The sequence below is a fragment of the Tupaia chinensis genome, unplaced genomic scaffold (genome assembly GCF_000334495.1).
Source record: "Tupaia chinensis unplaced genomic scaffold, TupChi_1.0 Scaffold000313_1, whole genome shotgun sequence".
Lineage (NCBI taxonomy): Eukaryota > Metazoa > Chordata > Mammalia > Scandentia > Tupaiidae > Tupaia > Tupaia belangeri.
In genome coordinates this window covers 821,989-835,339 of record NW_006159806.1, presented here as the reverse complement: position 1 = coordinate 835,339, position 13,351 = coordinate 821,989, and the positions used below count along the sequence as shown (strand labels likewise).

General features: G+C 37.2%; 1 protein-coding gene across 6 annotated transcripts in view; it reads left to right on the top strand.

Moving 5' to 3' along the window:
• The window catches only part of REPS1 (RALBP1 associated Eps domain containing 1), a 92,402-nt gene that overhangs the window by 45,754 nt on the left and 33,297 nt on the right, over positions 1 to 13,351 (top strand). For 4 of the 6 annotated variants that reach the window (XM_006151084.3, XM_006151083.3, XM_006151082.3 and 1 more), the window contains 6 exons: positions 2,572 to 2,768; positions 2,906 to 3,059; positions 3,506 to 3,630; positions 4,139 to 4,301; positions 4,587 to 4,650; positions 7,080 to 7,234. In XM_006151084.3, the coding sequence (XP_006151146.1) occupies positions 2,572 to 2,768; positions 2,906 to 3,059; positions 3,506 to 3,630; positions 4,139 to 4,301; positions 4,587 to 4,650; positions 7,080 to 7,234 (858 nt within the window). Of the gene's footprint in view, positions 1 to 19; positions 159 to 2,571; positions 2,769 to 2,905; positions 3,060 to 3,505; positions 3,631 to 4,138; positions 4,302 to 4,586; positions 4,651 to 7,079; positions 7,235 to 13,351 lie in introns of those variants that run through there. The other 2 variants (XM_014588835.2, XM_014588834.2) reach the window with 1 other exon arrangement.

The window sequence follows — 13,351 nt, the reverse complement described above, 5'->3', positions numbered from 1 at the left end:
TAAGTCTCAATGATAACATTGTGTTCTTTTATAGATTATGGAGCTTTGTGGCGCAACAAGACTTGGTTATTTTGGAAGAAGTCAGTTCTACATTGCTTTGAAACTTGTAGCTGTTGCCCAGTCTGGTTTCCCTTTAAGAGTAGAAAGTATCAATACAGGTAAATATGGAATATACTAGTTACTGAAATAAAAATAGTCTTCTAACAATAAACAAAGTCAATAGCTCCCTTGAGTCTTTCTGATATTATAGTGGCATTTGTGATCTTGAGAAAAGTGTCATGACTTTATTTCTACTACTTGCATTTCTCATTTGAGAATATTAGAAAAATAGGTCTGTTTGTTATGGCGTAGAATATGTACTTCATACGTATTTGAAAATCGTGTACTATTTAAATGGTAGTTTTCAGAATTAGCTAAAATTGCTTAGAAAGAATCTAGTTAGATCATTTTTATCAAGGTAAATGATGTATTGTAGTGACCATCTTTATATACCATATAGCTCCTCTTATTTTCTTCCTTACTAATAAATTATGTACCCTGTGGGGCTTTTTGTGTGTTTGTAAAGGGTATGGAGACTTCATTTGATATTAGAAAGTATTAGTTAACTAAAGCTTTCTTACGGAGACAATATTAAAACAGACTGGAACCAGCAGTTGGTGTAATGGCTGTGTCACTGGACTCCCATGTAGTTGACTGTGGTTCGAGTCCCGGATCTGGTGGCTTAAACTCATGCCAGGCACATGTGCGTGCGTGCCCAAGATCCTGAGAGGAGAATGGAGGAGAAGGGATTGCGGCATGGCTATCTCCCCTGAGGGGTGATTTCTCGCTTTCTGTCTCTCTCTTTCTGGCGAGCGCATGCACCCAATAGCAAAAACCTCTCAAAAAAAAAAAAAGAAAAAAGAAAAAACTAAAACCCTCGTTACAGACATCTGACCATCTTATAAGTGTTACCTTGGGAAATTCATTTTTGGAGGCTTATCGATGTGGAAGAAGATAGGAAAATTTTATGAAGACAGTCACTTAGTCCCAGCCACAGTGGCATGGGCTATTGGTTCTGTAGTGCTGGAAGCCGTGTGGAATATTGGCAGGGGTGCTCGTGGCGGGTCGGATCCTGGTAGATCTGAGCATGCCACACACACCACACACACACACACACACACATGCATGCTCATGATCCTGACTGACTGAAAGGTTAGAGGGTAGCATCTCAACTGTGTGATGAGACCTTGTTGAGGGTACTTGTGTATGTGTGTGTCTGTTTCTCCCAACAAAATAAATCATCTTGAGGGACAGAAAAGATAGGCAGTTAAATACAGAGGATTCTGTAGTTTTCATAGAGAAGAGAAGAGAAAAGAGAAAACGAGATTTTCTGTAATTTCAGAATTTTTCTAAATACTTTTAAGGACCAGTTCAGTTTATTGTCAGTTAGTTGGAGGTTTTCCCTGTGGACCTCTGGTTTGCCACACGTCCTTCTTCTGGTGTTGAGGAATTTACTTTCTTTTCAGGTAGTTTTGAAATTTTTTATAACAAGTGTGGTTAGTAGTTTCCTCCTTCAAATGGAATTTCTAAAGAGAGAGAGGTTCACATAATGGAGGCATGCATTTTTCTCTGACTGTCAGTGGTTCTGTAGCTGTATTGCTCTTGACTGAAAGTATGAGTTAGGGTTTACCTACAGAGAACTTCTCAGTCTCTCATCTTTCTCTGTGTAAAATTTATTGTAGGAGCAGGTGGCACAGTGGTTAAGGCACTGGACTCCCACATGACTGGACATGGTTCAAGTCCCTAACCCAGAGGCTTGAAACCCATGCTGGGCGCATGTACCTGCATGCCCAAAATCCAGAGACAAGAGTGGAAGACAAGGGCTTGTGGCCTGGCCATCCCCCCTGGGGGGTGATTTCTTACTTTTTCTCTGTGTCTCCTGTAAGCACACATGCCCTATAGCAAAAATCTCTAAATTAAAAAGAAAAAAAATTGCAGAATGTCTGGCTGTAAGAGTCTTAAAAACTAAAAGACTTTGTACCATATCCTCAGTAGGTAGGTAGAAGGATATTTTCAGGAATTTTTACCAGGCTAATATCAAAATTAATCTAGTCTCAAATTTAATGACATACTCTGTGTTTTACTTAGAGCTCTAAACTCCTGTTAGAGACCCAGTGTGAACTGAAGCAGCCTAGACTTTGGAGTCTGACTGGCTGGGATCAGATTTCGTCAGTTACTACTGTGCGACCTTGGCATCCCAGAGCCTCAGTTTCCTCATCTGTAAATAGGGGCTTTGCAGGGCTGACATGGTTATGAGATGAGATAAACCTAAAGTGCTAAGTATAGAGCCAGACATACAGTGGACATTTAACATAATTATTACCAGTTTGGTCTTACTACTACTTTCTAGGTAGGAGTCTTTCTAAAAAACCTAAGAGAAATGATAGTCTAAATTTTATAACGATAGACATTTTGTGCCTGTTGTTTCTGTGTCAGTTTTTACAAAATCCTAATAACTAATTTATTATTTTTAGTATTTAATGTGCGTGTTCTTTATTATTTTAAAGTTATTGTTATTTTTGTGGTTAACAGTAAAGGACCTTCCTCTGCCAAGATTTGTTGCTTCAAAGAATGAACAGGAATCTCGCCATGCAGCCTCCTATTCTTCAGATTCTGAAAATCAAGGATCTTATTCTGGTGTGATTCCTCCACCACCTGGCAGGGGGCAAGTGAAAAAGGGATCCGTAAGCCATGATACGGTTCAGCCTCGTACATCTGCAGATCCACAGGTAAGTTTATGCGTGTAAATGGTTGAATGGTATTGGTTGATGTTCTGTGTATGCTTACACCAAAACATTTAGTGGTACCTTAATAATTGAAACATCTCCTTAAAAATAAAACTTTAAAATTATAATATTCTTTCTAGGAACCTTCATCTCCAGTAGTTTCACCACAACAGTCCCCACCAACTTCTCCACACGCGTGGAGGAAGCATACCCGCCATCCCAGTGGAGGGAATAGTGAGACGCCCCTTGCAGGACCTGGGCCATTTTGGTCTCCCTTTGGTGAAGCGCAATCAGGTATTTAAAGAGACTTTAGAAGTAACACTTACGTATGGTTGTTAAGCCGAAGGACACTTGGTAACATTTCTTTAAGAGTTTCCTTCAAGATAATTTTTAATTTGGAGTTAAGTTAAATAGAAGCAGAAGTCATCTGTGGACATTCTTAAGTACATATATTGCTTTGAAAAGTAGTCATTAGATTTACTTATATCTATGATGCTTAGACAAATGTTTGTAGGTACCAGATTCTCTGAATGTAAAAAGAAAAATTATCTTCCAGACTATTAGGTGTATATAAATTTTAGATTAAGGACCTTTTCCTATAGATTAGGAAAGCACAAAACAGAAAGATTGAAATGAGGTGTATATATAATATATGTGTGGTAATTCGTTGCAATCTTAAGTAAAAACTTAGTGTCTTAATTTCAGACATGAGTCAGCATGTGTACCCATTTTGTTTTCAGGTTCTTCAACTGGTGATGCAGTGTGGTCAGGGCATTCTCCACCTCCACCTCAAGAAAACTGGGTCAGTTTTGCAGATACTCCACCAACCAGTACTCTTTTAACCATGCATCCTGCTTCTGTCCAGGTGTGACATTTTATTGGTATTGCATTTTTATTTGCTTCATTCAGAGTATTGCTGCAGTTATTGTTTTTATACTTTGCTGTTGCAAATTATATAAATGCAAGTTTACTCTTTAAAAAAAAAATTCTGCTCTGTGCCTTTCCTTTAAGTCTGTTATCACTGGAATGTTTCACTAAAGGTTTTGGCTGATTTTATTTGTGTTTCTAATTCTCTAGTAAAATTTTGAGAGGTTTCCGCATCTGGGCATATAGTTGCTTGGCTTTCTTAGCACATTTTTCATGACTTTCTGTTGCTCACATAGTTGCTATCATTTTATACGTTTATATAATCATTGTGCAAAAATCATATCCAATAACCTGATTGTAACAAATATATGGTTTGCTGAGGACTTCTTACATTTTAAGTGTCCACAAAAAGTAAGTTTTACTTTCAAAGATAAGTAACCTAGCAATCATGGTCCATGTAACCATGTAGATAGATACTGTACTGAGGAAAAAATGTTTTATTACAGGACCAGACAACAGTACGAACTGTAGCATCAGCTACAACTGCCAATGAAATCCGTAGGCAATCCAGTAGTTATGATGATCCCTGGAAAATAACAGATGAACAAAGACAGTATTATGTAAATCAGTTTAAAACCATTCAGCCCGATCTGAACGGATTTATTCCAGGTGAGTTGTGTAAAACAGAAGTTCTTCTAGATGCAACAGGACAAGTCTCAGCATCATAATCTCAAAGACATTGTCTTATCAGTCATTTAATTATAAAAGTTAATTAAGTCTCAAATTGTTTGCTTAAAAAGAGTTTATAATCACCGGGGACTAAAAACAGGACATACTTATATATTATGGTTACCTTTTTCCTGGTTAAAAAAGTCTTAAAAGACTCATACCTCACATTTTGCTCCTGGATCCATAAGTTCAGAATAATTAAACAATGTTGTTTTAATATTTTAGGATCTGCAGCTAAAGAGTTTTTTACAAAATCAAAACTTCCTATTCTTGAACTTTCTCATATTTGGTAAGTGTGGTATATCATTAGTTGAATAATATGGGCAGTTTCAAACATATTTCCAGCAAGTAGATTTTAGAATCTTAAAAAATAAATTATTAGATTAACCTCTTTAAGGATGTTCTCAAAGAATTCAGTAATGCCTTTAAAATAGCCAGTTTTTCTCTCATTCTCTAGAAAAGAAATAAGTGACGCTGGTATAATAGCTTTATGTAAAATACTAAAATTCTTCAAGCTGTATAAGCTATTTCTTCTTGTTAAGATAATGTATGGAGTAGAAGCTAGTTTGGGAGCCAGCAAATGGCATGATGGTTAAGGTACTAGACTCCCACATGGCCAACTGTTGTTTGAGTCCTGGACCTGGCACTTTATCCTTCTGTCCTTCCCTTCTTACTCCCGCCCCCACCCCCCATCTCTCTCTGGCGAACACACATGACTGCAGCAAATTAAGAAAAATAATAATAAAACATAAAGTAAAAAGAAATAATTCTTATTAAAAAAAGAAGCTAATTTGTGCATACATGATTATTTTTATTTTATTTGGTTTTTATCAAGTTTAATAGGTTCTGTAACAAACCATAAGTTTAAAAACAGTTCTTAGCTGGGACCAGCAGATGGCAAAATGGTTACATTGCTGGACTCCCATGTAGTAGACTGTGGTTCGAGTCCCAGACCTGGCAGCTTGAAACTCATACCAGGAGCATTTGTGTGCATGCTCAAAGTCCCAAGAGGAGAACAAAGGAGAAGGGATTGCTGCATGGCCATTTACCCTGGAGGGTGATTTCTCACTTTCTGTCTCTCTGGTGAGAGCATGCACCCTATACCGAAAAGATCTCTTAAAGAACAAACAAACAAAAAGTTCTTAGCTCCCAAAGACTTAGAATACTTACTACTTACTTCATTGGAATTGACCATTGAAACATAATTTCAATCAGAAACTTTTTTTTTTTTTGGAGAGGTTATTGCTACAGGGTGCGTATGCTAGCCAGAGAGACAGAAAGACAAAGCAAGAAATCACCCCCCATGGGGGATGGCCATGCTACAGTCCCTTCTCCTCCATTCTCCTCTCGGTATCTTGGACACACATGCACATGCACCCGGAGTGAGTTTAAGCCACCGGACCAGGTCCAGGCCTTGCACTGCAGTTGAATACATGGGAGTTCCGCGACATAGCTATTACGCTAACTGCTGGTCCCAAAAACTTCTTTTTTTTTTTTTTTTTGGAAAAATTTTTGCTATAGGGCGCATGTGCTCGCCAGACAGACGGAGAGAGACAGGGAGACAGAAAGCAAGAAATCACCCCCCATGGGGGATGGCCATGCTACAGTCCCTTCTCCTCCATTCTCCTCTCGGTATCTTGGACACACATGCACATGCACCCGGAGTGAGTTTAAGCCACCGGACCAGGTCCAGGCCTTGCACTGCAGTTGAATACATGGGAGTTCCGCGACATAGCCATTACGCTAACTGCTAGTCCCCCAGAAACTACTTTTTAAAAGCAAGTCTTAGATAAATATAAGTAGTATTTCTGCTTTATATCAATATATTTCTCTATTCTAAATGATTTTGTTAATAGTTTCTTTGTAGCATAGCATATATAGTTGGAAGTAGATAGGTAATGCCTAAATTGAAAACTGAAAAGATAGAAATATGTATGCTATTTATAGTTTAAGTTGATATTACAATAATGGTAGCTACTGCACCTAGGAAATGGCAGAGATAGCAGAGTGAGGCAACTATATTTTTATATCAAGATTTGTAATTTTTTTTTTTTTAATTGCCAGAGAGAGTGCATGTACAGCATCCAGTGGGGAGTGGTCATACCGCCATCCTTCACCATGCTTTTTCCTCCATTTCTCCATCTCATTAGGATTTTGGACATGAATGTAAAAACATTCAGTATGTTTTTGAAGCTGCTGGGGCAGGCATTTGAACTGCAGTTGGCCACATGGGGTCTAGTTCCCAGTGCACAGCATTCAACCACTGTACTATGGGGCTAACCCCTAAGCCTCGTAGTTCTGTTCAGTGCTTTTAGTTGTATGCATATTGAACTTTTAACAGTATAAACAACTTTTTAAAAATTTTTCAATAACTTACCACATATTCCTTACTTTAATTAAACCCTGTTACTAAACATGTATATGGATTAGAGGTAAATTTTTTGGTGACTTTAATTGTTGGGCTGTTTTTCAGCATTTTATTATGACAATTCCAAGCTTATAGAAAAGTTTTGAAACTGTACCACGAACACCCATATGCTTACCACCTAGATTCTATAGTTAACAGTGTGTGCTTTCTTTTATTACACATCTTTATGAGATTTTAAAATTTTCTGACTTTTTGCACTTTCTTGGGAAAATATTAGTCTCTTTTTCGTTTGAGAAATAAAGGGATCCAAAGCAGATTGTGAGTATATTCATGATAAGTTTGTCTTCTAGGGAGCTCTCAGATTTTGATAAAGATGGTGCATTGACACTGGATGAGTTTTGTGCTGCTTTTCATCTGGTGGTTGCCAGGAAGAATGGCTATGACTTACCAGAAAAACTCCCTGAAAGCTTAATGCCCAAACTGATTGATTTGGAAGACTCAGCAGGTAAGATTGGGAGCTAGGGAGAAGAGTCACATTCCTTGATAAACACACTTGATTCTGAATGCAAAGTCAAGATAGATGTTAAAACTTTGCTTCTTAGCTCAGATATTTCACCAAGAGAATACATTTGCCATCGGAATAGGATATATAGGCTGAGCTTAGATTAATGCTTTGCTTTATTTAGTCAACTTAAAACAAATAGAGATAAAGAGTATATGCCACTCTTTCACCTTTAACTTGTGATTTGCTGAGATTTGAAGAGTATTTCACAGTGTCTTCTTACTTCACCATCTTTTCATTGCATTATAAACATGTCTGAAGTGGATGAACTAACCCATCTATATTATAAACACTTTTTGTTTTTCATTCAATTAGCCTTAATTTGTTGGAGGAAAGTACCTGGTTCTTCATTAGGCCTTTTTCTTTAAAACATCAAGCTCTTCTCTACAGATTCTAAAAAAGTCTGGAAATTTTGTGTTCAATTTGAAATAGTACCATTTTGTTCCTAAATGTTCATGTGTATTGGTAACTTTCTTTAAAACAAAAACTATCAGGGGTAAATTTTTTTCTTAAATTGTTGGCGAATGAAAGTAAATCTAAAATAAATTCTTTTTTTTTTTTTTTCCTGAGAGCTTTTGCTATAGGTCATGTGCGCTCGCCAGACATACTGAAAGAGACAGAGAGACAGAAAGCGAGAAATCACCCCCCAAGGGGGATGGCCACACTGCAATCCCTTCTCCTCCATTCTCCCCTCGGGATCTTGGGCACGCACGCACACATGCCCGGCGTGAGTTTAAGCCACCGGGTCCGGGACTCGAACCGCGGTCGACTACATGGGAGTCCAGCGACATAGCCATTATGCTAGCTGCTGGTCCCTAAAATAAATTCTTAATGAGCCTAATTAAAACCAAATTATTGTCGTTGATATTCTTGTCTAAATTATATCTTGTATATAATGATGGAAGACATTTGATGCTTTTTTTTTTTTAAGAGGGATTTTTGCTGTAGGGTGCATATGCTCACTGGAGAGACAGACAGAAGGGAGAAATCACCTCCTGGGGGCGATGGCCACACCCCAATCCTTTCTCCTCCATTCTCCTCTCAGGATTTTGGGCATGCACACACACGCTAGTGTGAGTTTTAAGCCTTTGGGTCTGGGACTTGAACCGTGGTCAACTACGTCGGAGTCCAATGATGTAACCATTAGGCCATCTGCTGGTCCTAGAATTTTCTACTTTTAAAGGGTTAAAAATAGAATTAGGTCTTAAAGGGGCATTTATCAGGTAGCATCTCTTTAATCCAGAATTTTTAATATATGGTCTGTCTTTATTGCCTCATTATACAGAGGACTAACATGCATGGAATTACAGATATAAATTGTACAGTTTCCAGAGAGTTGAGAATTTGGATGTTCTTCTAGTTTTGCTAATTATGCTGTGACCTTGGGCCAGTTCTAAACATTTAACTTCCTTTCTGTTTTTCCTGTGGATTCAATGCCATTCACATTTCAGGACCTGTTTTGTACACTAACCTTTTATCAACCCATAGGTTGATTAAGAAAATCTTTTAGGGATATTTTCATTGTGATTTCTAGGATTTTCTTGATTGTTTTAGGTGGGTTAACCACTAATTGGAGCTGAAAGCTAAGTATCTTTGCTAGGTGGTTTTGCTTCAAAGCACTTTGATGTACCTGCTTAAGAAATATACAAACAAAAAACCTAAGTTCTTTGTTCAGTTTATCTGATAGCAACCAAAATGAGAAGAAATTATGGTAACATTAGACTTTAAATATCATTGATTAAAAAAATGAGTCTTGCATTTAGAGTTTTTTATGTGACTTTAGGCCTTTGAAAACTTGATAGCATAGTAATACAAGAAAAGACTTTAAATCAAGCTTAATCCATTGTGTGTAATTTTGTAGAGACCTGATTCTGTCTTCTGTTACTTTCATAGAGCTCAGTTCAGGTTTTGCATATAGTTTGTGGATTTCTTTTTCCTTTATTAAATTTAAATAAAATTAGGTTCTTTTGGAATTTTAAGGCTGATGATTTAGGGTGAATTCTTTTTTGCCCCCTCCTCCCCCAGAGAGTGGTTTTTGCCTGCATATAGCTATACATTATTGCTGTAATTATAATTTTAAAGGTAGCTTTCTTTCCCTCTCAACATAATATATGGCTTTCTGGTCAAATTTATGGTTAGCATTTAAACCACACAGTATTAGGTTCAACTCCACTTTGCCTACTTACAAATGATACATTTTAAAATATTGTTAATTTGGAGGAAAGTCAGTATAAATAATTTTTTTTCTTCCACCTGTCATAAACCTAAGATTTATATGAGATCGAGTCCTTTAGATATAGAAATTGTCCTCTGCTATTGTGGACTAGTCAGTGTCCATAAAAATAATTTTAAATAGCTGTGTTTTTGTAAGTCCACAGTTGAAGGGAAAATACTCAAATAGTTCCTTTTGGCTGATGTTAGGATTTATCAAAAATAACTGCTCTGTGGAACTTTAAAACTATAGAAGTAGTTTCTTTATTCTCTGATCTCACATAGAATTTTATACATGCTATTATGGAACTTAGCACATAGAATCCTGTTCCCCCCTTCTACCACTACACTCTGAACTCCTTGAAAAACAGAAAACATGTCATATTTATTGTAGTACCTCAGGACCTAGCAATTTGCTGACATGTCCTTAATTGCTCAGTACATAATTATTGGACAAATTAATGTTAAATATGTGCTGTTTTCAAAATAAGATATATTTCTTGACACCTTTCCAAGTCAAAAAATAGAGTGGTTTATCTTAAATTTGATATGCTGGGCGTAACTCTTAAAAGGAAAATAGGTGGATCACATGATGCCTCCAGTTGCAGCATCTGGGAGTAACACACAAGGCTTCTAAGAGCATGCAATTGGGGGCAAGGGGTAGGGGAAATCGGATAAATATGAATTTTTCTAAAGTCATTTGAACAGGTTTACAGGATTTAATAGATAAAATAGAACAGCTAAGAATCATAGGTAGAAGTTCTTATGTAGACCTGAGTTAAAATATTTAATATGTAACATTAGCACTGAATTTGGCAGATAAAGTAAATAGAAAGGGAAATTTGGGTTTTGTTGTCTTACAAGAGAAAGCATACAAAAATTCATCTGTGGAAACAACTCTGAAACTGAATTTTAGAAGAATGTTTGTCTTTTTAAAAAAAATTTAAAGATTATTTGCTAACCAACCAAAATATTGTATCTTAAGGAAAAAAAGACATGTTGAGATGTTCTACATATTCCAAAGAATAATTTCCTTGCAACTTTGTATGTATTCTTTTGATTAGTTGATACCTCTGTCTTTCTCAAACTAGACTGAAGACTTCTAGAAAGATAGAAACTGGATGGGCTTGTTCATTGTATCTTAGTGCCTAGTACAATGCAAATTGAACACAAGAAGATGCTCACATTTTTAAAATAATTAATGATGGAATCAGTGGTTCTTAGCTCATTTGTCTCCATACCACAGTGATCTGGCAAGCAACTCTGAGAGGTGTCTGAGATGGTGAAAGAGAGAAGGGGTAACTTCCTCACTCTGTCTCCTCCATAATTGCCACTTTCACTAGAAGAGATGGTCATGTATTTCATTGTTGTTGATAGGGTACATAACATAGCTCCCCAAACTCTAAGAAGAGCATCCAACATGAATTTTTTTTTTGGAGAGGTTTTTTCGCTATAGGGTGCGTGCGTTCGCCAGACAGACAGAGAGAGACATAGAGACAGAAAGCGAGAAATCACCCCCCAGGGGGAATGGCCACGCCACAATCCCTTCTCCTCCATTCTCCTCTCGGGATCTTGGGCACGCACACACACGTGCCCAGTGTGAGTTTTAAGCCGCCGGGTCCGGGACTTGAACTGCGGTTGACTACGTGGGAGTCCAGCGCATAGCCATTATGCTAACTGCTGGTTCCCCAGCGTGAATATTTTTAAAACCCAGGAAAGAGAATGCACTTGGGATTTTTCATGATAGTTTTCTAGAAATCCACGTAAATTCAGACTTGAGACTGTCCTGATCCAAGTTAATCACTGTTAAGAATTTCTGGGGAACCAGCAGTTAGCGTAATGGCTATGTCGCTGGACTCCCATGTAGTCGACCGCGGTTCGTGTCCCGGACCTGGTGGCTTAAAACTCACGCCGGGCGCGTGTGCGTGCGTGCCCAGGATCCCGAGAGGAGAATGGAGGAGAAGGGATTGTGGCGTGGCCATTCCCCCTGGGGGGTGATTTCTCGCTTTCTGTCTCTATGTCTCTGTCTGTCTGGCGAGCGCATGCTCCCTACAGTGAAAATCTCTCAAAAAAAAAAAAAAAAAGAATTTCTTTTGTATTCATCCAGAAATTTTTAACATGCATAAAAGCCTATGCACACATAATAGCAGTTTTACACCAGTGTGGTCACTATGCAGTAATCCCTTATCCACAGGGAATACATTCCAAGGCCTCTGGCAGACACCTGAAACCAGGCATAGTAATGAACCCTGTGCCATCTCTTTTTCCTTCTGATAATGGAGACAGCTACTATGTGTCTCATGGGCAGGTAGGGTACACAGTGTGTGGACACGGTGGACAAAAGGATGACTCACTTCCCAATTGGGACACTACTCAGAATGGCGTGCATTTTAAAACTTACTCATTATTTACTTCTGGAATTTTCCATGTAACATTTTTGGCTCATGACTGAGTTCAGGTAACCAAAGCCATGGAAAACAAAACCTTAGATAATAGGGGACTACTGTTTATCCTTGACTGGTTTTCTCTTGTAATGTTGGGCATCCATGTACTTTTCCTCATGTAGGACTATCACATTCTTTATCATGCATGGTATTCCATAATACGAATGTGCCTTTAAGTTTCTTATTGAGGGAACTTATTGAGGCATTTTTAGGTTGTTCTCTGGCTTTATCTTTTAGAAAGTACTACGGTGAACATGCTTATATGTGTCTTTGTTTTAAACAGGCAACTCAGAATCTTGATTTCATTTTTTCAAAATTCATTTATCTAAACACCCTTATAGATGAAACATTAATAAAAATATGCACTGATATTAATTATTAACTTTCCACTTATGGAATTAGTTTTCAAACCACCACTTCCTCTCAAATGCACACAGTTATATGACATTTTTGACACTAGTGCCATTTTTCTCCAGATAATTGAGCAGACAAATCAGTGCAGTTGAATTACAAATATTGGTAAAGTGCACTATTTAATGAAATTAGTCAAAGCAAATAGAACACTTAATTGGAGACTTTAAAAGATTCTTGTTTCAATGTCAGAGAATTAATAAGGGTCCTTGGGAACAATTAATAATACTCTTAATTATTTTTTATAGAAATGACCTGTTCATTATTATTGTACTGTGATAGTCAAAAGTGAGTGATCTCTCCATCTTCCTCTGTTAGAATTCAAGGGAATGGGAGCATTATCTTCTTGCTCAGTACTGTACCCTAAGAGCCTGGAACTCTGTAGACCCTCGGTAACTGTTCACTGAGTCAATTAGTGTTTCTTAATTTTCCCATCAAATTATACACACATCCCTAATTAACATCATTTATTCCTTGTCTTTTATACTCGTTTCCACAGTTTTCTGTGTAAGTTTTTAAGACAAAGCCCAATTCAATTGATTTTTCTCTTTATGAATTTTTGTCTTTATGCTAAGTGGATTAAATTTAAGTAGACCTTTTCCATCCTTACTTATCCTTGGATAATGGGAACCTCCTATATATCTATATGTAATACTCTGAGTTGTAATAGCTGAGTCAACTAGTAGATGGTATCTGATAAGAATAAATAGTGTAAAAAAGTAAGCAGGTACAATTTAATTAGAATTTTGGGTGAATGTGTTGTTTCTTTTCAAACCTTGGACACATTTTTGCTTTCATATTTTTTAAACCTTTGGTGTTTTTTGTTTTTTTTTAATTAAAATTGGTAAACTTCTGTATAGAACTTAACATATACTTACTGAAACAGTTTTCATATTGTGTAGTATTGGCAAGAAGCAGTCTGTTTTGGAAACAGAACTTAGTTTTGGGATGCATATACTATCACTCAAGACAAAACAGAATTACCTCAAATTCA